The sequence below is a fragment of the Triplophysa rosa genome, linkage group LG5 (assembly GCF_024868665.1).
Source record: "Triplophysa rosa linkage group LG5, Trosa_1v2, whole genome shotgun sequence".
Taxonomy (NCBI): Eukaryota; Metazoa; Chordata; class Actinopteri; order Cypriniformes; family Nemacheilidae; genus Triplophysa; species Triplophysa rosa.
In genome coordinates, this window is record NC_079894.1 from 3,810,870 (window position 1) to 3,837,856 (window position 26,987).

At 39.3% G+C, this 26,987-nt stretch overlaps 1 protein-coding gene across 8 annotated transcripts in view; it reads right to left on the minus strand.

Annotated features, from left to right (window-relative positions):
- Window positions 1–26,987, minus strand: part of rasal2 (RAS protein activator like 2) — an 82,087-nt gene that overhangs the window by 25,585 nt on the left and 29,515 nt on the right. For 6 of the 8 annotated variants that reach the window (XM_057334942.1, XM_057334940.1, XM_057334941.1 and 3 more), the window contains exons 2-3: window positions 11,350–11,477; window positions 10,812–10,938 (exon numbers count right to left, since the gene is read on the minus strand). In XM_057334942.1, the coding sequence (XP_057190925.1) occupies window positions 10,812–10,938; window positions 11,350–11,477 (255 nt within the window). Of the gene's footprint in view, window positions 1–3,477; window positions 3,610–10,811; window positions 10,939–11,349; window positions 11,478–26,987 lie in introns of those variants that run through there. The other 2 variants (XM_057334946.1, XM_057334947.1) reach the window with 2 other exon arrangements.

Sequence of the window (26,987 nt, forward strand, 5' to 3'; positions counted from 1 at the left end):
ACTGTATCTACATACTGTACCTACATCAACAATGTTTTGCTAATATCAGTAAATGAATGATCACGACAGAAAGACAGTACTGTACTGCTTTTTTAACTGTGAGCAGCGTGCAGCTGAAGTAGTTTAACCAGAGGAAATAATTTAAGATTTATCGGCTATAACATATTGGCCTAAATTTTATTATCGGCCGATACCAATAACATTAAAAATGACCATTTATCGGCCGATACCATTAAAGGCCGATAATTTATCATGCATCCCTGATTAACATACAACAAAATTCAACAAATTGTTTATTTAATACAATTATTTTACAATAAAATACTAATATAAATGTAGCGAGGAAGGCGGGGCGAGAGCCGTGGGGCGAGTAAGGCGGGGCCGGCGGCGTAAGTGGCAACGAGTGTCAGCTGTGCGACCGCCGGTCCCCGCATGCCTCACGGGGGAGCTCGGGAGCATAAGAGGACGAGCGACCGGACCATCGAGAGAGAGGACCCGGGCCCGGAAACTGTAAAGTTTGTTTATGTTTGTGTGGCCGGCAGTCGACCGTGAGGTGGCTGCCGGTCTTTTATTCTTGGATAATTGTTTGTTTATTTTTCATTAAAGTTTGTTAAATGTTCGCCGGTTCCCGCCTCCTTCCTTCCCTTCTATTGAACAGTGTTACATTGGTGCCACTTACGCCGCCGGCCCCACCTTACTCGTCCCACGGCTCTCGCCCCGCCTTCCTCGCTACAATAAATTAATATTAACATAGATTAACATAGATAACATGACAAGACCTCACAGAAATCCTCATCAAAACACTTCATCAATACAACATGCCTAAACTGTATATAAATCATAAAAAGGCAAAAAAATGCTTCCATAATGTTCTCCATGCCATCACAGTAACGATGCTAATGATACCTGATATGAAATGTACATTAAAAATTCATGTTTAATGGAACAGCGGAGCAACAGTGAAGCTGAGCAAAGCTTCACATCTTTGCCACATGCAGCTGCAGCATTTTTCTGAATCATAATGCTTAGAGAGGGTGAGCGGCAGGAAAATCCTCTATACTAAAGCCTCTGCTAAACTCAGTGAGGGTTTAGTCAGCAAGTGGAAATGGACACTGCGACGAGTCGGATTTACTTTGAAATACTTCTTAGTGTTTTTGTCTTTTACCTCCGATATCCAGAGCCTTTTGTAGGGGGTATATTTCATTTTATTGCTGGGTTTACGATACTTCAAAGTTCTATTCTTGTGGCACTAAACCACACAAACAGATTGATGGTGCTATGGCGCGCTGCAGGACTCCAGGAGAGTTTGCTGACTAAGGGGGCAGTTTTCCTCTCACTTTGCCTTGCCAGTAACCACAACCATGAAGTTGGTACACCTTAACCCCCATTATTAGCCTAATGAAACAGCATCATATTAATCTTGAGTGCCTATACAATAGTATTGCATACGTCGTATCTTGGAAGAGTGATCACATTTATAAAAGAGAGATACAGCTGTACGATTATTTCCGGAACAACACAAACTGCTAGAGGTGGGACTAGTGGGGAGTGTGGGATGGAACTACAGCACGAGCAAGCATCACATTAATCTCTTCGTGTTTTGTACATTATGCACATACACGCCAATTGCCAACAAAACACAGACGTATGACTTAGTTTGACTTACTGCATGCAGTTCATGTCCGGCATTTTGTGACCGCGCCATCTATCAGTTTCAAAGGATCTCCAAATCCAGCGTTATATGCACCGTTTATATAACAACCATCACTGAAATGCCGTGAACAAACAGACACACCCAAACTTCACTATCGCAAGAGTAACGAGCTGCAGCGCAGCGCAGCCCATCTTGACGCAGCGCAGATAACCTTGATGGTAAGTGGGTCTCGCTCGTCGATTGGCTCGTGGGCGGGCTCTTTCCTTCACCTTGCTTTTGGCTAATAAAAGGAATAGGATCCCTGTGACGACACAGGGATCCAGAATTAGAAAAAAACTTTCCGAAACAAGTTGGAGTGCATCAAATACAGAAATACTACGTCATACGTCCAACTCGTTTTTAACAAGTTGACCATGTTAAGCATGAGAAGCCAGCACGTTTAACAACAGTGTAAAGAAGTCAGAATGCATGACATAGCATGATAGCTCCGCTTTAAAGACAAGACACTGTTTACCTTTCCACATGATCTGCGTGATTCCGAATCTCAGGAATGTAGTGATGTCACATCACCCGAGCTGTGAAACGCGAGACTCTCAGGACATCTTTACCATTCTTAAACTCAGAAGACAGGTGTGGTACACTATGTTAAGATCCTTGCAAGTCACAGAGCTCCTTTTGTTTTACTTTACGACACAGGCGGATCTAAAGGTCGAACAGGTTTGGCCAAAAACACATGGAAACCTGCAGGCAGGTATGTCAGGTTAAATGTCAGAAATTAAACAAAACAGGGGTCTCACCGTGTGTTCGCACACGTCTTTTCCACGTGTGTGGCGGTGAGGTATGTGATCACTGTCATGTTTAGACAAATTATTTGAAGCATTCAGAATCACAAGGCAAGTTTCTAGCCGCGAATGTCTGCATTAAGATGTTATCATATGCGGGCAGGGCAACAACTAACTAAAAGACTGAATGACTATAAGCAGTTCACATCCAAATAATAATCTTTCCCATGACAGATCAACCCACTTCAACATCCTTTAAATATGTCTCACCATGTCCAACGGGAGTGCGAATGATACTAATCGAAAACTCATGGAATACATTCGTCCTGCTGGCAGAAGCTATTGGGAGGTCTCAGGCAGCTATTGTGAAATTAAAATGAGTGGCATTTCTCAGAAAGCAAAGCAATCTGCATGACCACGACTTATGTTATTCAAGATCTATAGATGTGGCTCGCTTACATGCGAAATCAATAAACCAATCCTACTGCCAAACACAACCCTATATGAATATGCATAGTCATTTTAAATGGTCTAAGGCTACACTGTACACAATGCTACTGTGATTTATAACACAGATCGAGCAGGTACATAAACGGCAGCAATGGACGCGCGACGGGTTAACGCAGGCAAGTCAAACAAATGATGCTTTCTTCTACAAAACGCTAAAGGCATGACGACAGCGAAGCATTGTTAAGTCAAATTAGACTTTAATTTAATAGGACAAGGAAAAATCCCCCTCGGTGCTTTTGAAAACAGAGGTCTGAAAACATTGCGAAATGTCTTAAAGACGGTGAAAGTGCCACGCAGTTTCTACTTCACACAACTGTTGCTTTGTCACTCTCTTATTATCACAGAACACTTAATTCACAAAACAAGTAGAAACAAAACAACGTGCTTCTTAAATAGATTGATACAAATAATACAAAATCAGAATTGTCGACCAAGGCGCAAATATACGTCGGCGACGAAATATACACAATTTAACGTACAACTTACAGCCGCGTGACTCGACTAGCGCGGAATAAAATGTTATAAACGTACCTAGAAACTCCATATCGACTCCGCGATCACTTTATAGTCACATATCACTAAAACGACACTGTTCCAGAGAGCAGATGAGAAGAGCCGGTGTTTTGTGAGTGAAGCCTTTCTCTCACACCCCCTTCACTCACTCCATACTGTGAGGAATGCAGTAAAGCCAGAGTCCCATCCAGTCACAGTCACACAAGCGCGCGCTCTCTCTCCCTGCCTTTTGAATAAAGAGCAACAACAATGGCTGTCCTGCGCGAGGACCCCTTCATCAAGGGACTCGTAAACACGGAGTTTGTATATTACACTCGAAGTGTGAAATAATACATAAAGAGTTTGTTAAGCTTATAAAGGGAGGTGAAAAGTTATTTTCGCGCAAAACGATACATTTTATTTTCCAAATAGGTAACACTTTACAATAAGGTGCTATTAGTTAACATTAGTAAATGCATTACCTAACAATGAACAATTTAGTTTTCAGCATTTATTAATCCTTGTTAATGTTGTTATGGCAGAAATAAGCCCCGACAGTGAGATCAAGGGCCGGTTGCACCAGCTGTGAGTAAGTTACACATTCAATTTAGTTGAAGCGTAATGTTACGTATAAACTAAATATCTATGGAAGCCTCCCGTCAGGAGTAAAATAGCAGACTACCTGAACTAACTGAGTAAGCTCTTGCTTCACTCGACATTCTTCAATAAGGCTGTATTGTTTTACTCAGTATTTGTTTATTAATCTAATTTGAAATATGTTATTCATTTGAAATATGTTATTCACGATAGGTAGTATTCTATTGAATCATTTTTTTTACCGTTATTATGTGAGGTAAAATAAGTTTAAATCAAGAATGTTTTGAAAGTCACAACATTTCAACAACTTTTTCCTCACGAATTTAAAGGCTGCTATTGGACTATTAAAGGTAAACGTCATATTATGCGACTACGCATTACTTTACGGAGAGATTACGAACTACTAGCTACGTTCTGCCTTAAAGGGTTCAAATGACATGGCTAAAACGAATATTATCGTTTGTTTTAGATGTAATGCAATGTGTATACATGATTTAAGGTTCAAAAACGCTGTATTTTCCACATACAGAGCATGTTTGTATCTCCTCTTTGCCCCGCCTCTCTGAAACACGCAGATTTTTTTCAAAGCTCATCGCTCTGAAAAGCGAGGTGTGCTATGATTGGCCAGTTAACCAGTGCGTAGTGATTGGTCAAATACTGCAAGCATGTGACGGAAATGTAACGCCTCTTACCATATTCGGAACATCATGTTCCCAAGAAATTGTACTGACAGGTGATAAAATGTCATCGGTACTTTCCTTATCAATTCGAACCCGAATCTGATCCGGAAAATGATGATGAAGCAGATACCTCAACTTTGCCAGCGCGACTTGAGCAGGATATAAAGGATTGTTAAGGTTTTTGAAAAAAATATTATGTTAAATAGTTAAAAACTATAGCTAACTGTTTTACCTTTAATATACGACATTATAAAGATTTGCCGTTAGTGATCAACCAGTGTTACGCCATATCTCGTCGCGACTCAACAAAGACAATAAACCCCATTATAAACATGACAATTGTTGCCTCTAGTTGGAATTGTCCCACTTTTTAACAAAAGCTTTCGTGCACAGCCGGCCTTGATCTCTCCCAGGTTCATGAAGCAATCATCTGTGAAATGCGCTGCACACACTTGAATATTCAGATTGTGCTGTTCTGGAACAGTATTGTAAATAAAATGTAACCATTCGTTTTTAGTTGTCTCATCTTTTGGAAGGGCAAAGAAAGTGGATTTCTTTTCGCAACGAAACACACAGCATCTCCACGACATGGCTGCGGCACCGACGATACAATGAGATTTACAGGTACGCCCACCTTACTTGCATATAGATTTGGGCAGTCTTAGTCAAATCATACCACGAAATGATGTAGATTTGTGGGGGTGTGGTTACACGAGGCGTTTCAGGCAGGTCTGGGTGAGCATTCACTTTTAGATCGAATGCATCTTTTGTTCCGACACTTTAATTTTTGCAATTTTACGTGTCTAATACATGCATGGGCAACTTATAACACACCAAAGACACAGAAAAACACATATTCACGCCATATCACCCCTTTAAGACCAAATGGTGCAACCAAATAACATATCGATTTAGTTACAAACTAGCTAGTAGTTACTAAGCCTCTAGTGTGGACTTTACATTCACATTTAAGAAAGAACTTACGAATGGCTGTTGCAACCCTACCCAGGACCCGACGCGAAGCAGAGGGTCTTGTATCACATTGAAGGGGCTTATTTTGCAATAACAACCAGTTGCTTCATTATCCCACTTATTACAGGGCTACTTGCCACATGAGAAAAAAATAAACATGAAATGTGAATGTGAAATTATTTATTAGCTCATTTTTACCGAATGCAGACCTTCCGAGAGGAAAAGCCGTTTACTTTGGGTTATAAGGTAAGAAACGACGTTCAAATGTCACAAACAGGCAATTTGGTTTAATCATGTGTACTGTAAATATAATGTCATTTATGTTATTAAAAACATATTTATATATATATATATTTTAAAAACCTGTCAAAATGATTAGCTGCATCCAGGTTACTGTGTCTTATTAGTTTTGAGAGGTTGTTATCTGGTAATAACGAACCTGCAAATGTCGCGACTGGCCAATCAGAATCAAGCATTCCAATGAGCCGTGTAATAACTAATGTTAACAATGACAACGTTTGATTTTAATAATGTATTAGTAAATGTTGAAATGAACATGAATTCATATTAATAAATGCTGTAAAAGTATTGTTTATTGTTAGTTCATGTTAGCTAATGCATGAACTATTTGTCAACAAATAGCACCTTATTGTACAGTGTTACCTTGAAATGCGTTGGTTTATACAAAGTTGCAAAGGAAATGTTAACGCGCTGACCATTATAATTGACCTAATCACAAGCAGAATAAAACTACAATGTTTCATATATTGCGTAACATTCGCGAAAGAAGTTTCACCTGTTACACGCATGCGAGAGAAAGGGAGGGAGGGTGAGAGAGAGAGAAAGAGAGAGGAAACCGTCGGCTGTGAAAGACAATAGTGGAATGAATGGAGAAGTGAGAAAGTTTGGGTGTGCATGCTTTTAGCTGCCTGTTTATTATTTGCTTTGGACGTTGGATACAAATTGTGCAGTTTAGCACAATCAAATCCTTTAATCCAATGAGATGCCAAGCCCATTGACATGCCCCACCCAAACATTGATTCAATAAGAAAATACATTACCTCACAATAAATTCTCTGGTTTTTTTTTTTAAGAGCATATACCAACCAATTTTGTTTTTTTTTACTCCAATCTATACACAACAAAGATCCTCTTCATTTTTATTCCATGGCACTCAGTTAGTTCTGATACATACGGTCTAGAACAGGGGTCTTCAACTACTTTTCTTTGAGGGCCAGATTCCAAAAGTATAAATAAGGATGCGGGCCAGTTTTTTACCATATCCTCATTTCTTCTGTTAATTTGTATTTCTGTTATTTATTGCGTTTTGTTCCTTTTATACTGTTTTGTTGCTGTTACTTATAGGCCATGATTAAAACATGCACACAAATATTGCATCCAGTATTTGTGCCTTTTCATGATATTAAATTAAAAGGGATATTGTCTTTTTAACTGCATTTTATATTCCTTAATGTGTTGCTTTACCCAAAAATTGCTACTAATTTACTCACCCACAGTCCTCCAGTACATCATATGTGGGTGGCATTGTTTTTTCAAGAAGATATTTTTGAAGATATTTGGTTGAATTAAAGTTAAATCAATAAAAGTAAAAAACGCAAATACATTCAACACAAAAGTAATCCCTGCCCCTTGTGACGTTAAATTAGCGTCTTATAAAGCGAGTCAATTGATCTGTGCAAGAAACTGAACGCTATTATCACATCTTCGGGTGAATTCCGATCGCATTCATGTGCCCCACGCACTTATAGGGCAGATCCTTTGTAGTGCGAGTTCTGGGGGGAGATCAACATCTGTTTTTCGTAAATATAGCTGTTATACATAATGAATGCAGTAATAAGTTCACGTGGTGTACCCTTCCTACAGTTAGCCTACTTTCAAGGGCACAAAACGTCGCGTGCGCAAACTGATTGCCTGTGGCTGTGCAATGCATTGCAGATTATAACGTTGTAAATAACAAAGTTTCATGGACTGACCGATCAAATCGCTTTATAAGACGTAAATCATTATGAGCCGCGGGAATTACTTTCGTATTGAATGTAGCAGCGTTTTGCACTTTTAAAGATGTGGCGTCTCAGGAGGACGTGCATTTTTTTAAAGCACTTATTTGAAATGTTAAGGCGAGCCAGGTAAAGATGATTGACGGGCCGCATTTGGCCCGCGGGCCTCCAGTCGACTAGCCCTGGTCTAGAAAAACAGTATTTCTTCCTTAAAAGACCAAAACAGGATCTTCACATATCAACAAACTAGTGTTCAGAAGTGTTTCCTTGCCCTGAATACGCCAGAAAGTTTTTGATCTTCCTCTCTCACTCCGTAAACCCGAGGACAACTTGCCCCATGACACTGCCCATTGAAAATTTTCCTCCTGTTATATTGTATATATACAATAAAACACATCAAAACTATTGCACAGAGACCAACAATGGGGAACAACATTAGTAGACAGATACCGCAAAGCTGAATCATCTTTCTTGCTCTGATATAAATAGCAAAATCAATTGGACATATTGTATAGAGCAATAATAGAACGAGATGTGTTTCATCCTCTCAAAAGATCTCCATTATTCACAGTTATTCCCCATTATGTTCCCTTTCTACTATAAATAGAGATAAAAAACAAACAAATTATTTCCTGTTTTTCACATATTTGCACTTTAAGTCAGAATTTTCCTTTGTGTTTCCAGTCTATTGTAACAGTCTAAACATAATTACTAATCCACCAATACCTTTTATTGGTATAAGAGAGTCAAGAATTGTCTTGACAGCCGTGAGAAAGCTGAGGATGATGAAGAAATGACTAACACAATAACAGCTCTCCTCATGGCACCATAAGATCTGTATAATTCACAGATTGACCCACAACCAGATTTTTTTGGTATGAATCTTAACTAAACACACTATATAATGCCTATTCTAGAAATCCATGACTCTTCCTTCAACACACTAGCAGTGGAGCGTCACACTATCAAACAGACTGAACATTAACATATAAATAACCCTCTTCTCTTGCTCTCTGAATCCGACGGGCTGAAGAATGAATGCCTCTCTTAGTCACAGAGATTTGTGCATTTCTCCGACCGCTGCCTTTAGCAACCAGCCCTGAACTGCTCCCACTGGGTCAGCGTCCGCACCCCCGCGCATACTGGCACTGAATGCGAGACCAGTCAGAGGGCAGCTTCATTTATAACCCCCCTGGGCCTTGGAGGGAATGCAACACTGTCCGGAGAGACAAAACTAACACTCTTGGGTTTTGTTCCTCAGAATTGCATTCCTAGATCCTCCTCCTCGCGCAAGCACGCCCGGCCCACAGAGGGCACGGGTTCAAACATACCCCAACGTAATGTTTACTCAAACAAGTTGGTCAAACCTGACAAAGCGCTAAGAAAAAGGTGCGAACGGCTGAGGAAAATTTGAAGAACAGTGAGGGTCCGTCCGAGTTTGCAGTGTGCCAGCAAAACAAAACAATCGACTCCAAAAAACAACGGGACGGCACTTATATGCAAAGAATGAATGCATTTAAGAGGCTCATACAACAGGCTTTTGTTTTCTGACAAATTCTGCAATCTTCAAATGCATGCACAACTAATATATTTCGCCCACAATCTGTTGTCTCTTTAAGCTTAGCCTGTGGCGTCGCTCTTTAAATCCTCTGCTTTGTTATCCTGATCCTCAGCGCCCGTGGCACTGGATTGAGAGAAATGGCTCTTGTGCTACGAATGTACCAAATGATGCGATTTTGTTCAGGATTCACCTCATGATCCCTATGCTATTAAGTGAGGGTGCAGTTTTAACAATGTCTTAAAGCTACAGTAAATGCTACAGAAGCATCACTTGAACTAGAGCTGTGCCATTAAAGTCCCAGTGAAAAAAATAAATTTTTTCATGAAATATTGCAGCATGGTTTTATAGATCCAATCAATTCGCAGTGAAAAACGCAAGCCACGCCCACTATTTTCTCATTTGAAATTCTGTTTCACTCGGATATGCATCAGAATACAGAAGTAAAAACGATCACAACTTCCGGTTCACCGGGACTTCAAATTCAATTGATAGTTATTGTCAATTTTGACTTTCAACTATGACATTTATTTTTATTTATAAATTTACATAAATAACATGCCTTTTTAATATGTTGTTTCATAAGTCATCATGTAATGAAGTTAAATAATAAATAGTGATCTTAATATTGGCCAAAATAAACGTTATTATGATTTTTGTCATAATCGAGCAGCCCAAACTTGAATAAAAAAAAAAAACAGATAAAGCTGACGTTCACAAACAACAATTTCGAGCCGGGGAACTATTTTACTTCAAGTATAACTAGAAAAATGATTCACTCTAAAAACATCTAGGTCTAGGTCATTTCAATGTATTTTTAGGCATTCATATAAAATTCTCTGATGTAGACTATCTGATGTAAACTACCGGTCAAATGTTTTTGGACACACACTTACACGTTAATATTTTCCCCATATTTTAGAATAATAATAATAAACTCATCAAAATTTAAATAAAACAAATGGAACTATGGGAATTATGTTGCAACGAAATAAATAAATAAAAACCTGTTATATTTCATCATCTTCAGTGTAGTCACCTTTTGACTAGAATTTGCAGAAATGTTTTCTTGTCATTTTATCCAGCAGCTTCTTGAGGTCTCACCCTGAGATGCTTTTTAAACAATATTAACGGAGTTCCCATCTATTCTGAGCTCTTATTGGCTGCTCTCTCTTCGTTATTCAGTCAAAGTCATCCATTTCAAAACCATTTGTATTAAATAAAATGTTAGTTTTGTCATGAAAAAAACATGTTTGTTTGCAAAATTATATTTTTGTCTACTAAGCTAATTTCAGACATTTAAGCAAACACTCTCAGATCGAAAGCGTTTTGAAATAACGAGAAACATTTCACTCAAGCGTCCAAAAACCTTTGACCGGTAGTGTAGGCATATTCATTTTTCAAAACCGTGGGAAACCTTCCCTGTAATAATCCTCTGTAATGCGAGTTATTTCGAGATAATTCTGAATAATCACATACTGTCCCACTCAAGAAAGAGTGGATTATGCAGCACTGATATCACAACAGAGAAGCACTTATGAATCTTACCTAACATTGAAGTTCCCTCTGCTGGATATTCAGGGAACTGTCCTTCAGAGGGCACGCTGACCGTCCGTCTCAAACTGCGGCTCGTTGATGAGGACGCTGTGGGGCTTTCGTGGACCTCAGATGGCATCTGGGAACAAGACAGAGGTCAAGGGTCAATGGTTGGAGGTCACATTCCAACTGCGGGTAAGAAAGTCCCTTTCCCATCGTGGCTACTAATTAAGTGAGCGTATAAATGAATCTGAAAGCAATGTGTCAATCACAAACAAGTGAATTGATTGTTCTCTTTCATAACCTAAAGGTGAAATCGGTTGCCCTACTTCTGTCAGATTAATGCGCTTGAACTCAATACAGGGAGATAAATGGTTAAACTGAGCGACTCTAAGAGACTCTCTAACTTGCAGTTCCAATGCATTTAGGCCTTTAAAAGAGGAACCGCATAACAAAGGACAAACATCCCTTTAACCGTCCCGCTCTTCTCTATGAGGTAAAGGAAAGGAGAAGAATGAGGGGATAATGCATAGGAAAGACACGCCGTCACCTCTTCCTCCTTGTTGAGCAGAATGAGCTGGCTATCGGTCAGGATGCAGTACTTCCTCTCCCAAACGCAGGGCTCCGTGAACGGCGACTGGCCGCAGGAGAAGTGGTGGCTGGCCGGCCCCTTCACATCTGCACACAGAGGACAGAAGAGACACCTCAGAAGACACATTATAAGTCACCATGGGAGAAGCACACTCTCTTCATTTTAGCAATGATGTTCTTTAAATGAAAACTTCAAGGTTGACGCAAAAGGTTCTGATGGGAAAACACGTGACCGAACACTCATCCTGCAAAAATAGATATGAGCCCTGAGAGAGGCACAAACTGTCTTCTCTTCTCCATTTAATCACCGGCTCGCTTCAGAAATAGATTCCAGACAAAAACACTGTTCATAAGAAAATGAGTCACACCAAACTCATGTGAAGTTAGGTTGAGCGTCTTCTGCACCACTAGTAGTGCAGAACGGACCACCATTGTTTGGCCAAACAGGCATCAAACTCATGCCTTTAGTAGACTAGAAGGCCATTATCTTTTTTGTTGTCTAATGCATAGTGTATTTTGCTATTCTCGTTGCTATTTGTCAGGAATTTCTGAGGGGAAACTGAATTTAACCCTTATGAATATTTATATTTAAAAAACGATGTACAATGAGACGCTTACTTGATTCCAATTACAAGCAATATAGATATTAATATAAATATATAGTATATGTAATAGTTGTTATTTACCTGACATTTCTTTATAAAATACATTTATAATAAAATTTCAAAATCTATATGGGTGAAATTAAAACTTCATCTTGAATAAATATAAATGCCCGAGGTCCCACAGACCCAAACACTTCACAAGAGTTAAATCACAAATCGTTATACTTATAAATATGACAATTCTGAGTACAAACATCATCACGACATGAACGACAACATTGTGAGATTTTATTATTATAAAATAGCATTAAAGAGAAACATTTTCCCTTTGAAACCATACGCAACCATATGACCATAAACATGAATTAAAGGTATAGTTCACCCAAAAATGAAAATTCTGTCATTCCTCTTGTCATTCCAAACCTGTATGACTTACTTTCTTCTGCAGAACACAAAAGAAGATATTTTGAAGAAAATTGGTAACCGAAGAGCGCCGGCACCCATTCACTTCTATTGTATGGACACAAAACCAATGCAAGTGAATGGGGGTCCAGTTAACATCATTCTTCAAAATATCTTCTTTTGTGTTCTGCGGAATAAAGAAAGTCATACAGGTTTGGAATGACAAGAGGGTGAGTAAATGATGACAGAATTTCCATTTTTGGGTGAACAATCCCTTTAAGTACCTTTTGATATATTTTTGACCTTCTCAAATGTATCTGTTGGGTGTTTTGCAGACTGTTGCCTATAGAGGGCAGTATTACACTAGTGTACAGTGTTGTTCAACGACGGTGTGCGCTTCAGAAATCTACACCTCTCATGAAGAGGTTCAAATCTCAGTGGGGGAAAAGGATATCACCGTTTCCAGGAAACTCATAATTCAATCTGAGAAAAAAAACAGCCCTAAACGTACAAACATCTGCTTTCATTAAGCCTAAAACAAGTAAAAATAGACCCCATTAGAGAATGACCACATCTCACATACCTACCGCTGGAATTGTCAGAAACAATTACAGGCCGCACCGCCGACAGTCCTTCGTGTCTATTAATTGATCATTTAGACCTTCACTAAGCTTCATCAATCAGCTCCGGCTGACGGATCTGTTGTACGCTTGACCACAGCGAGACACAAAAAGAACATGTCAGCGTTTGAGGTCAGAGGTCACCAGCGCTGATGTCACTCTGGAACAGAAGGGCCGGCCCGTTAGCGGCTTTACTTCAGTTTTTCCCAGGCAGCACGACTAATGAACGCCACACAGACGCAGAAGAAAGTGACGCAAGACGTCTCAAGAGAGCGGGTGTGACTCTTGCATCCCAGCTTGGTTTATTGAACGCAGGCTCCTGCCCACCGCTATTTTCCACACCAGCTATCGGCCGAAAGCAAACGGTATGACGAAAATCCACAAGGGAGACAGGAAAAAAGTGAACAGCGTGAGACCAAACACAGAGAGCATTTTGTCGACAGATCAATCAACCGAGCACTTCGGTGCGCCAGGATGTTTCTTGCACAGCTCTATTTTTAAGCTATGCAGAAATTCATCACATAGTTGCATTGGGTCTCACTGCTTTTCCAGTACCGTGCATTACGGCTTAACTGATAAATAATAAAAACCTTCAATTAAAACACTCTCAAACTGCAAAACAAAAACCTGTGAATAAGAGAGAGACACGTGGAGAGATTTCAACTAGACAACAACACAAGCCGTCCTTCTATTTACTGCTCAGCAAACAAGTATACAACTGAATAAACAGACATTCTTTAATGGGCGTTTGGATAAGTGCTTGGAGACAAACACACTAGACGCTGGCAGCGCTCCACTCCGAGCGCCTGTGGAGAGAGACGCGGAGGTGAAATGCGCAGGAGGAGCGGGAGCCGGTTCAATCTAAAGCCGGCCTGTTTGAGGCGACACGGTGGCAACAAATAGCATATGGGTGGGTGAGATAAAGCGCTTTCTCCAGAGATCTCAGGTTGACAGCTCCATCTGATGGGAAACAATATCGCCTCTTAGGATGCAAACACATTTCCATGACTGGTGTGGAAACCGTGGAGATCCGGAAATATCACTCTTCAGCCACATCGAAACAAACATTACAGCGTGTCACGTCTAAAGCCTCACCAAACAGAATTACAAATGTAAATGGCTTGATGTTTCATTGGTTAGAGAAATAAGATGTTGAAACGCACCTCACTGGTTGAGCTAATGTTATGTTTGGCCGGCTGGGATGCTCAGAAATGTTTTCATAGCGCCACAGAGTCACAGCGTGTACACTTTCTAGGGGGTTTAACTTACGACTTAAAAGTCTTTTCATATTAAGCCGGGATAGGAGAAATCACTGTACAGTTGGAAAACATAGACACCTTGTACAGCTACATGTACTTCCGGGAAAAAATTAAATCATGTTTCTGGGTACCTTGTGGTACTTTATAAATACCACAGTATTAAAGGTACAGTTCGACCAAAATGAAAAATTCTGTCTTGTGACGAATATGACAGCGAGTCACAAGACAGAATTTTTCATTTTGCAAACACCAAAAAGATTTGATGTTATTGGTGCGCCGCCATATTTGATTTTATATTGAGTATTATATTGAAGTTATTTTCAGTGAACTATTTCCTTAAAGTCACCATGAAACAGAAGAAGCGATTGTGTTATTTTTCGTATTGTGACGTATACCCGAGTGAAACGGCTTCTGAAATGAGAAAAAAAATGTAGGACGGGACTTTGTCCATCGAGAACTGATTGGATTGTTGGGCGGTGCAAACAAAATGGAGGCAGATTTGAATCAGTCGTTGGGGCCCCGTCCTTGCGCTATTCCACGTGACCGAAAGTGAAGAGAGGGCGTTTTGAGGGGTGAGGGGGTTAACGGTTTTGAAGAATGAAGTGCACAGATGAGTCACAAAACAATATTAAACAAAAAATATGATTTTTCAATTTTGATTTTATGCCATCTTTAAACTTGCAAAATGCGTATCAGTTGCGCCTCATCTCCTATGTTGTGCCACATGGTGACGAGACCGATTTGCGAAGCCCATTCAGATTTATTTTAGGAATCTTAATTGCATTCGGGAAAATTCATCACCGCTCCATCATTCTGAGCCCTCTTCACCTGCGTCTGTTCATACCAGCTATGTGCAAATGACAGCGTCTCTCTGAGGAGAAAGGCCAGTGAACACTAAGAATCAGAGATTTCTCAAAACCAGCAGATGGATCCGCCTCCCCAAGGCCTTTATTCTCGCCTTTAGAAAGAAGTCAATAGCGTTCTCGGAGTTAACACTTCTCATTTACATCTCACAGAACCAACTTCATTGCATATGTTAGGCGGATTAGACATTATGCTTTGTTCACACTAGGCATACTGGCCCATGCCTAGTTCACACCAAATGCGAATTAAGCGATTTACTCGAGTAAATTACATACAAAGTCAATGCAAAGACGAGAATGCACGTCAATCGCGTCATATGCGCAAGTTGAAAAATTTCAACTCTAGCGAGAAATTCAACACTCCCCGCCGCGTGATACATTTGAGTAGATCGCTCGCGTGAAAATAACGAACTTTTGTGGAACGCGATTGTTTGCGTTTAGTGTGAACACAGCATTACTGACTCATTTTTTCCATCAGTTGGGCAATAACGAACAAAAGTTGCACAACCTTAGAAAGACTTTGGAAACGAAGGTTAAATGAATATTCTGTGTTAAAAGCAATGGAAGCATGACCCATGACATCTCAGGCATGTGATAGTCTGTGGGGTGATCGCATCGTCCGGAAGAGGAAACGTGAAGCGTGCGCTTTTCAGGAAAGAAACGTTTGATATTTGAGCTGCAAAGCTAAAACCGGTTTTTAAAGCGAGACTAGTCTTCTAGGTGGAGAAGTTTCCGATGATTTTCTGGGGTAATTCCAGTTTGCTTTATATAAACAGTAGTTTACACATCATTATAGCTTCTTGGTATTCCTGCATTGCATCATGGGAAAGGTGCCAGGTGTGTGAGGACTACTTGGTCAGTTAAAACACTGGACATCATTTCATAAAGGAAAGGTTAGTAAGCAATTCCATCACTCTGATCTTACGGTAATGCTGCACATTTTAGATTTATTGGTTTGTTGCTATTGCACAATTACCTCACAGACTTCATTACTGTGTACATTTTATTTGAGTTATTAGCAAAATGACCATTTTATCAAGGACTTCCTTGTTCATTGAACTTCACTCTTAAACCTAGTTACTGTGATCTGCTAAATATAGCAGCGGTATATAAAGACGCTCCCTGAGGTGTTCAGTCATCTGAAATCTAGCTTGAAAAATCACATCTGTCCCGACAAGGTCCTTCACGAAGTCCTCGGTTCTATAACGTCTGCAATAACTCATTTCAACAGGATTGGTTTTTCTGCCGAGTTCTGCATGTCCATCATCTTTAACTAAAGTCATCTTTCACTCCAAATATCCTGTAGATCAAAGTGCTACGTCAGCACTGACACAGTACACACACAGACTGAAAAGGATGTTACCCAACATGCACTCTGTGTGTGTGTGTTATGAGCTGTCAGCTCTGAATGTGATGCTTTGTGAGATACTAAATAAACCCTGTATGAGAGGGCTGGTTTAAACATCCAAAGACAAGAGAAAAAAAATGCAACAAGCAAACTGTGCATCTTTAACAGATTCATTGCTGTAGTACGTCATGAGTATTAAAGAGAAAACAAACCAAGCCTTTCTCTGGAAGGCAAACACAACCACAGGACCATGGTCGGTACACACATGACACCACAACTCTCACTAGAAATATCAACTAAATATTTTATAAAATCAGCTCAATTTACAGTACATGACGTATAGGATGATTCATATACTGTACATTAAACTACTGTCATGTTATCTTTTATATATGGGACATAACATGCTGACTCTGCAAAAATCACAAATCCATCACAAAAGATTTTCCATTTAATAAATACAAAAATGATAAAATGGACAATTTTAATGAAGTTAATACATTAACTAGTTACATTAATTCAATTAAAAACTAAATTATTATTTTTTGCAATACTGAAACCAAAACAATTACATAAACGTGTTAGATTTAAATATGATGATGTCCAACACATCAAAATCAGACCTTATTTAAGTGTAAAATTAGGATTTTTGGGTGAACTATTCCTTTAACATATTATGTAGAGATGCACCGGGACAACGGCCAATAATCAGGATCAGTCAATAAAAGCAACATTCACACTAATATCCAAAAGTTTAAAAACAGCCGATGATCAGGGCCGATATTTCCTGTCAATCGAATGAGGACAGGAAAATACAATAAATGTTAAGAAACATAACCGGTCTGATGTTCAATATTAATAGTCATTATATGAATTAATAACATTCAGAAAGAAATATTAATCTTCAGACTTGGCATTGGCAGATACCAACACTGAATTATCGGCTATCAGTATTGGCGGTGAAATTTATCGATGCATCTCTAATTTGATGTGTTCTTTTGTGCAAAACCAGAAAAGCTATCTTTAACCTGACGCTGCATTTTATAAACACACAATAAATAAATAAATATAAACACAGTAGCACGCTCGAAAACAAATCTACGAAACCAGCTACGGAAAATGATTTCGATTTTTCCTTTGTTGAACTTATAAAACAAATGACGACTTATAAAATATTTGGCCGTCAAATAAAGCGCACACAAATGCACGTAGCGTGAGAAATTGCGAGTGAAATAAAAGGGGAACATGGTACTCTGACTTCTGTGGTGATAACTGTGAGGGCAATTTCACAAACCGCAGTGTGCGGAGAGGCACCGAGTGTGTGTAATACAGTGTGGGTGTCCTGCACAACACTTCAGTGCTCCCATATGTTTGTTTGTGAAGCAACACAGCTCGAAAACAATTACAGCAGGGTGGCTGCCAACTGAAATGCAGGGCTGCCGGTTTGTGACCCCGTAATGGAGCAGGAGCCCGTAAACAACGCTCAACCGGGAGGTCAGTGAAGGTTCAGACTCACAGGAATCGAGTCTGCATGCGTTGGATTAACCTTCCATATGTGATGTGTAATTTGACCGACATGCCCATATGAAATCTAACAACTGCAAAAAGTCTAGCCATTTGGCTAGCGATAATGTGGCTGTTATGTCTATAAAGCAGTGTTGCATCTGTATCACACTCAATGAATCATGAAGGGTGATGGAGCAACTTGGCATGCAGTCGTATTGCATGTAGGTCGCATACATCTGTGAAGGGCATGCGAAGGACAATGTCCTGCATAGGCCCGCAGTACATCTCTATGATCACAGACACCCGCCGAGGGCCAGACGGGCCTCATGTGTCTGAGGAAGAGTAATCCAAACCCAGCAACCCTGCACGGAATGTCTTCAGCTGAAGGAGAGGTCACACCACCTGTCCAGGATGAGGTTTCAGATGGAGGGGGGTGGTTGGTACTGCTAATCACTGCCAACATCTTGAATACTGCAACAGCCACTGCTTTTAAATGTCATAAGACATCATTATTATTCACTCTCTCTCTTGATGGGTCAACCCATGTTTTCATAATGTAGACAATAAAACTACACTTATTTGAAATGTGTCGGTGACTCCAACAGTTACAGCTTTAGCCCTAATCACGGTTGCGTGATTTACAAGCGCTCTGTGAGTCAGTTCAACCGTCGAAGCACGAATTGGATGATGATACTCAATGTTCTCATGAGAAAACGCATAAATGTTGGTTTATTAGCACAGCGTTGATGTCTGAGGAAAGCAGAAGTGTATGGAAGTGAGGCAACAGGGAAAAGTCAGCTGTTGCAGAAGTAAAATACGGATGTTGCTGGTCTGACATCCACTTACAATAAGACATCTCTCGCATGTAAAAATTAAATTCTTATTTCCGTTCTGGTTCACAAATATATTCTTTATTCTTGCAACAAAAACACAGAAAAAAAACCCTGTAAAAACTGTCATATTCTAGCAGCTGGGGCGCCAGAATAAAAAATATTTTGTATAGTAATACTACATGCTTTTCATGTTATTTACACCCAACTAGTAAATTTGCAACCTATCTACTGTATTTTTACTGTATTTACAAAATAGGTATAAAATAAAACAGTAAAATTGTGTAAAATAAAACAGTAAAATTCTGTAAAACAAAACACTAAAATTATGTAAAACTGAACAGTAAAATTATGTAAAATGACAGTTTCAGTGTACTAGGAATAGATGGTTCTAACTAAATTTATGAAGTGCCAATTATTAAAACAAAAAAACTCAGCTGTAAATGTATATCTTTATCCGACACTGTCAGACACAACCTAAATAATGATTTGCGGTCCAATGAGCAAATCCAAGTTGACAAATTTAAACCCATAACTGAATTTTTCCAAAGCTAATTTGTGAGTGTTTTGACATTAAAATAACCAACATGTTGCCAGTCGGAACCAGTAGTCAGCTTTATGTTTGTCATTACATGCAACCAGCGAGCACAAACAATAGAAAGATCTCACTGCATTAAATCAAGCACGCAAACTGACATCTCAACTCAAAGATAATCTCGCTCTTTATTCAGTAGCATTTAAAAACAGCTCTGACTAAGCACTGGTTCCTGATTCCCAATCCTTTCTTCAATACATATTGAAAGAATCACATTACATCAGTCTTTAGCAGATACTCAAACATCCATTCTATTGGCTGCGTGAATTGGATGGTTATACAGCATGCTCTCATCCAAATGGCTCTTTTCATTACGTTGGACTCTCATTAGTTTCATATATTTCCTAATGCCAAATTCCCACAGTGCCTGCCAGGTGTGTGCACACCCAGACACACAAACACAAACAGATTGCAAAGACTGCGAACAGAAGATGCTTTGTGTCGCTCTGCCGCAGACTTTGCGAGGCTTCACCTCCTACCCACTCCACAGCCAAACTACACAGTGCCCAACCACCTGGTGTCCACAACAACCAAGACAACACAAACAGCTCAACCAATAACAATACCTCAGCATGGGCGTGGCTACAGCAGGTAGAACAGAGAGAGCGAGAGAGCGAGAGAGAGAGAGGGTGTGTGGTGTAGATACTGCCCGCATGCCCCTGTGATACCACACAGACTAACATTAGCCCCACATTGATTATTTGATATTATGATATCAGCAAGTCATACACGGATATTTTGATATGTGGGTGGTTACTGTATAGACCGTTTCAACAGACGAGCGCGCCTGACCCCCAGTTATCTTCCGGTTTGTGTTTGGCTAGTGTCTAATAATATAACTATATATATTTTATTTAATTTATATTAATATTAATTCACATTATAATTTTATTGTATAACAATTGTATTAAATAAACAATTTGTTGTATGTTCATTTTATTAAATAAACAATTTGTTGAATGGGTACTGCAGTCTGGTCGCATTTAAACATACCGTATGGTGCACTGACATCTAGCGGTTGAGTTTGGTATCGCAGTCTAAATTCAAAATATTGGAGAGACGAGTTTAGCAAAGTAACGGTTCTTCTCGGTTTCTTTTGCTTGTTATCGGAAATGATCTACAGGCACTCTATTGTTTGTGAATGCGTACCGGAAGTTAAGGTGGGGTCACAAAAGTGCGCATGCGCAGTAAAGTTTGTTTATGTTGGTAAGATGAAACCGTCTATAATAAATTCCATTAAATAAAAACATGTTGGACTAGCACGATACACTCAAGTACAACGGTACCACATGATTGAAACAAGTTGACCTAGATACTTCATGTAGAGAAAACCCAAGAAATCGCTGCTGTCCTTCTGAAACCTTGTATTTCCATATTTTAAGATTTTTATTTATTGCCATAAAACATAATTATTAGTCATCCATTATGTTTGTCTAACCTTTTCTCAGCCAAAGCACAATGGTAACCTATCAAAACACCAACATATAAAAAAAACTGCTTAATATGAACAGATTAGAACATGCAATAGTAAACATATGTGCCATCCTTTTCTAATCTGGATTAAAAACACATTAAATAACACTGTTTGACCATAAAAAAAATGTCTCAATTAAGGTAAAAGTGTTTACAATTAAATAATCCACATCAATATTTTTTATAGAAAGTGTACAGGCCTGTACGTGGTTACAATTTCCATTAAATCCTTAATTATTTTGATCACAATTTTTTGCTTAAATTCATTCAAGGTCGAGTTCATTCAATTTACAAAACGTTGTTGCTTTAAAAAATTGTATTAAAATGACATTTGCTTCAATACACATTTGGGAAATACACATATAGTTGATCAATTGATGTATGCGGAACATATGATTCTAAAAGAAAAAGCACAATGAAATGTTTAAAATAGGTTTGTTTAAAAATTGATGTCAAATTTCCAAAACACTACTCACAATACATCACCATACTTTAAAATGTCACTGTAAAGGGATAACCTAAAAAAATAAGTAACCTGGCTGCCTTAAAATGTTGAGTTCATTCAACTTACAAATATTAGTTAACTAATGAATTTCATGCAAACTCGTTTGAATTAATTCAAAATTTTAGGGCAGCCAGGTTACTTCTTTTTAAAGTTCAACCAACATTTCTTTTTTAGTGTGTTACTAACCGATCAGAATTCAGGCTGCATGATATTGAAATAAAATGCAACGTGATAACTTGGTAAATAAAGCATTATTGTATAGGATATTGCATATTGCATTAAGTTTTTAAAATCAATTGAAAGGTAATAAAGTATATTTGGGTAGTTGACAAATAAGCAAAAAGACAGCAAAATGCAAAAAAGTAGATTGAAACTTAATAAAGATTGAGATTATTTTTAGTATAAATATTAATAATATAAATATATTAACAGTTTATTTTCTACATTTTTGCTGTCATGCCATGGGATACATGGTACGCTTCATTTGTCAACTACCCATTTATATTGAAATGCAAAAAATGTGAACATTTTTCATATCTTTCCCATCGCATCATTACAACTTCTGTGAGAAAACAGCCATGCTTTACTGTTGCAGTACTGATATGACAGTGCTACTATAAACCAGTGCAATTTTCCATAATTTTAAAATATTGTGTAGCCCTTATCGGAATATTCCTATACCGTGCCATTTACATGCATATAGGTACTTCAAAGAAAGGTAACACCTCAATCAAAGCAAATAAATCAATCTCCTGCAGATCTTAATATAACATAAAAATATGATTAACAGCAAGACAACTACAGACGCATCAATAGCCATCTCACCTTGGGATGGTAATTCATAACCCTTTCAAATTAGCGGCTGTAATTGGTGTCTGGGGAGATGTGGGGGAGATTGACTCTACAGAGGGAGGAAATGACTGCAATTAACAGATTGAGCTGTGATTGCAGCTCTGTGAGGATACATTTGTGCAGCTTCCAGCTGGAGGAACAAAGTGAGGATGCTTCGGGGAAGTTGTGACTGTTTTGAAACGCTTGGTTAAGCAGGATGTTCTGTGGTGGGATGGGTTAATCAGTAATCTAACAGGGGCTGGTCCGGACTGCGAGGAACAGCTGTGGGGCGTTGCTCTCATCTTACCACCGATGACCTTAGGACATGTCGGCAGACGTGACAACCCAGAAGAAAACAACATACTTTGGAGCTTGGGGATGCCACAAAAACGCATCCAATGAAGACTTTTTTTTTAATCGACAGAATCTATAGCTTACATTCATATGTTAGGAAATCTAGGCCATGCTGAGACAAAGAAAGAGAAAAATAAATTCTCACTACAAGGACACCTGCTGTTTAATGGCTTCACCCTTTAAAACATTTTTCTACAAATTTAACTTTAATGGCGTTCATAAATATAAAACTCCTTTCCTTTTAGGTCATTTCTCAAAAACAAAATTGTACAAAGTGCCTGTGACGAGCAGAATGGAGGTTTGGGTGGGTCCGTGCTATAACAGTGACCGGAGAGTGCTGTACGTCATTCATAATTCACATCAGTGTAGAGTCAGAGAGAGATGACAGGCCGTCATCATTTTACCCTTCAAACTGCACGCTCAAATAACTCACTCTTAAAAACCTAAGGCTGCATTTGTTCAGTCAGTTGTGATTTGCTCTATCCTGAGCTAACACCAGTGTCACAATACTGAAAAGGGACCTACGCACATATTTAGCACGGCTAAGCTAGTATTGAGGCGCGAGGCACTGTGAGGACGCTAGATCCCCTGCAAAGACTGTAATTCATAACAGCTCACATGAATGAACTTTTATTGGACCCACTTGTGTTATTTTGCAATTGAACTGGAATTTAATTTGATATGTAGCAGATCTTTCTCAGCTGACATGTACATCACCGTTCAAACTGAAACATTCAAAACCAGAGGTGTAAAGAGTACCTGAAAACCATACTTAAGTAAAAGTACAGATACCTTGCAGTGAAAATTACTCCATTACAAGTTACAAGTCACCAATTCCAAAACGACTTCAGTAAAAGTCTTAGAGTATCTGATTTGAACAGTACTTGAGTATTTTACTCATACTGAATGTAGGCTCAAAGCAGCACTAGTCCTCAACACTTAAGAGACACNTTACGCACAACACATATTTGACAGAATGTTGGTACCCGAACAACATCGGCGCCCATTGACTTGCATTGGTTTTGTGTCCATACAATTGAAGTCAATGGGTACATCCTTTGTTCGGTAACCGACGTTCTTCAAAATATCATTTTTTTTGTGTTCCGCAGAAGAAAGTCATACAGGTTTTGGGTGAACTGTGTCTTTAAAAATTGGGAGTTGTGGTTAGACAGTGTGTTTGAGAGATTTCTGTAATAAGATGTGTTTGTCTGTGGTTAACTAATTCAAAGCGTGGGAGTTATATAAATATACTTCCTGTTATTTTTGCACATCACAAAGTGCTGCTGATAGTACATAAGAATTTGGGTTGGTTGGTACATTGCTAGATTTGACATCTGTTCGGGCCTGAAAATGTTGATTTTCCATTCTGGCCTTTCTAGTGAAATGGAAAAGTTAGAGTCTAAAGTTTTGCCACGGTGGGTGAAAGCGAATGTGTTTGAATGCTTACGGTGTTGCTGCTTGGATGTGTTTAATCTTGCAGAGGAAGCTGAGGGAGGGTGGGGAGGAGCCGGAGTCAATAGTGGGATTGTGTTGGTTGCGGACGGCTCAGGATGTGCGTGCTGCTACACCCCCCGACGCCATACAACCCCGCACCACCCCCCCACCCCGCTTTGACCTGTTCTCTCGTTCGTCGTAGCTGTCAGACAGGGCCAGGACTATGATGTAAGCAGCCTGTTCTGAGAATGACCTCAATGGACTGGATTCCAAAATTCCAGTGCACCGGCACCAGTGCGTTCATCCCGACATTCCAGAGCTGAAATAACTCAATAACGATGCTGGCCGACTCCTCGCCCGCTTATTTCCTTTATGTATCTGTTAAGAATAAGGACTCCTGTGCCAACTTGTCTATTCTTGGACTTGTTTTGGCCGGCGAGGTTGACAAAAAATGGTTACAACTTGCTTGTTTTAGCAAGGGAGCCAAGTTTCCCCGACTGCCAACCTGTGTGGGTCAACGGATCAAAATTCATTCGCAAAGTTAAAGATTTAATCGTTAAATGGTTATCTTCATTTTAAACCTCGCGTTTAACCCCAGGTAAGCCAATGTTTCACACTTGTAATTTTGATGCGGGGTTATAGTACCGCTTTTGCATGGTTAACCCCGCATTGCAGGTCCAAACGTGTGCAGTGTGAAATGAAGCAGGGGTAGAATAATACGACCAGACGCTTAGCAACAGACACCCAATCAAAAACTGAACAGCGCTTACCTCATTTCACAAGCTGTGCACAGTCACAGAAACTCTGTGTAAACAATCCTTTGAGTTTTTTATTTATTTATTTGAGTAAGTAACTTCTTAGGCGGCTAAAAGGGATTTGCGAGGCGTCACTTTTTCCCGGATGCGGAACAACAAGGTATTCGGTTATTTAAAGGGACCACGCACGATTTTTATTCAGTCAGTTTGATGCTGCAGTATTTATCCAATCATGACTGTTGACAGTGCAAATATGCAAATAAGAATGTTATCCCAGGGTTTAGTGATGTAAAGTGCGAAACATCAGGTTATGAAAACCCAGGGTTATCTCTTAACCCCTGGTAAATTATAAGTAACGTGAAATGGACAACCCGGGATTCTGTTTACCTGGGGTTAAGAATAACCCGGGGTTAACGATTTCAAGTGTGAAAAGCCCTAATGTGTTCTTGACTTGACTTTCCATTACTCCTTGATTTTCAGGCTGTTAAGCATCATACAGATAAGGATTAGACCCTGTTTAATGTGGATCATTGAAAGGTGCATTAGTCTTGTCTCTAAGCCTATTAAAGTTTTTATGAAAAACCAAGAAAGATTGGGAGATCTTCTAGCACATCCTCTTGTGGAATTGACTGGGTTAATGGCAGTTTTACTGAGTGTTGAGTAATAAGATGCACATTCCTCTCAGTCGAGGGGATCTAGTACACCGGTACTACTGTTGAGTCACCTACTGCGTTGAATGTTGACTTTGAAAAATCCCCCTAATTAAGCGCACTGAATTGAGTTCACTGTAGTCACAAGCGTTTCACATGCTCTGCTCCGATGTACCAGGCTGCTCTGCTTCTTCCCACAAGGCCGGTTCAAAGGTGCCTTTGTCTGTGTATACGGTTTAGAAGAACACGCCGATAGTTCTGGGCCAGTCAGCTGTCTTTTTATGAGATGGAAAATGCGAGGATGTCTTGAGGACTGTCTTGTGGGTTCAGTGGAGTGCTTTGCTCTGGTGTTTCTCAGGAGACACAGTCAGGTATCTGTCAGTTCTCCACCAGTTTCCTTTCACTCGTGGAGACTGTGTGGCTAGAAGACAATGTCCTGGGATTCCAGGCGTTACCTGAAAACACAGGAAGCCTCCTTTCCTGTTTTTAGGCTCTTTCCTGATCTTTCTTGGATAAACGTATTTGTCGAACGAGATATTTTTTGTACCTCTGTATCTGTTTTTTATTTATAGTATAATTTTTTGGGTTGCTCTCTATTTGATTTTAGCGGCAACAACATACGCAAACGATATGTGGCCCAAACTTCCGGTAGACCTCCGCAAATAATCATTAAGTAGCTTTTATTCAATACAATTAATATACAATAAAATATTTACATAAATTATTAATAATGTAAATTAAATAACATAGACCAGAAGTTGACTTCAGGCCAGGCGCGTGCGTCCAATAAAACCACCTATTTTGATTGGTTAGTCGCATGAATATTTTTCTATAATGACTAGTAGTAGAAGTATATATATCGTGGTGGCTGTTGGGTCGATATTTGGAATTTTTTAATTATCGGCATCAGCCAATAAATGGTACAGTCGCCCAATAATGTTTTTTCTGTTCGGCCGCAATATATGAAAATATATCTATATTAAAGGGATACTTTGCACAAAAATAATATTCTGTATTCGTTTATTCACCCTCATTTAAAACCTGTATATGACTCTGTCTGCTGTGGAATATAAAAGGAGATATTTTGAGAAATGTCACTGTGGTTTTGTGTCCATACAATGTAAGTCAATGAGGCTCAATGGTGTTTGTTTACCAACATTCTTCAAAATATCTTCTTTTGTGTTCAGCAGAAGAAAGTCAGTTACGTGGGTTTGAAATGACACGAGAGCGAGTGAACAGTGAAAGAATTTTCATTTTTGGGGAATTTATATTTTTGAAGGGTTTTCCAGCTATTTTAAATAAACCATTATTCTTGTAATGTAACTAAGCGATGTCTTTTTCCCTTCATAAATGGCGTAGATCCCTGAACACTCTCCCACTTCCACAGCTCGAGTTCTCCCAGCTGTGTTTTCATCTTCTGAACATTAATTCTGGTGGAGCAGATCTCATGAAAGACCTCATGCCACTCTCTTCACTATCGGTTAGACTTGAGCATTTCAGCAGACCGTTGGCATGTGCTTCCTGCCTGCTCTTTAAAGACCGATACAGGAGTGTTACTTACCCCCCA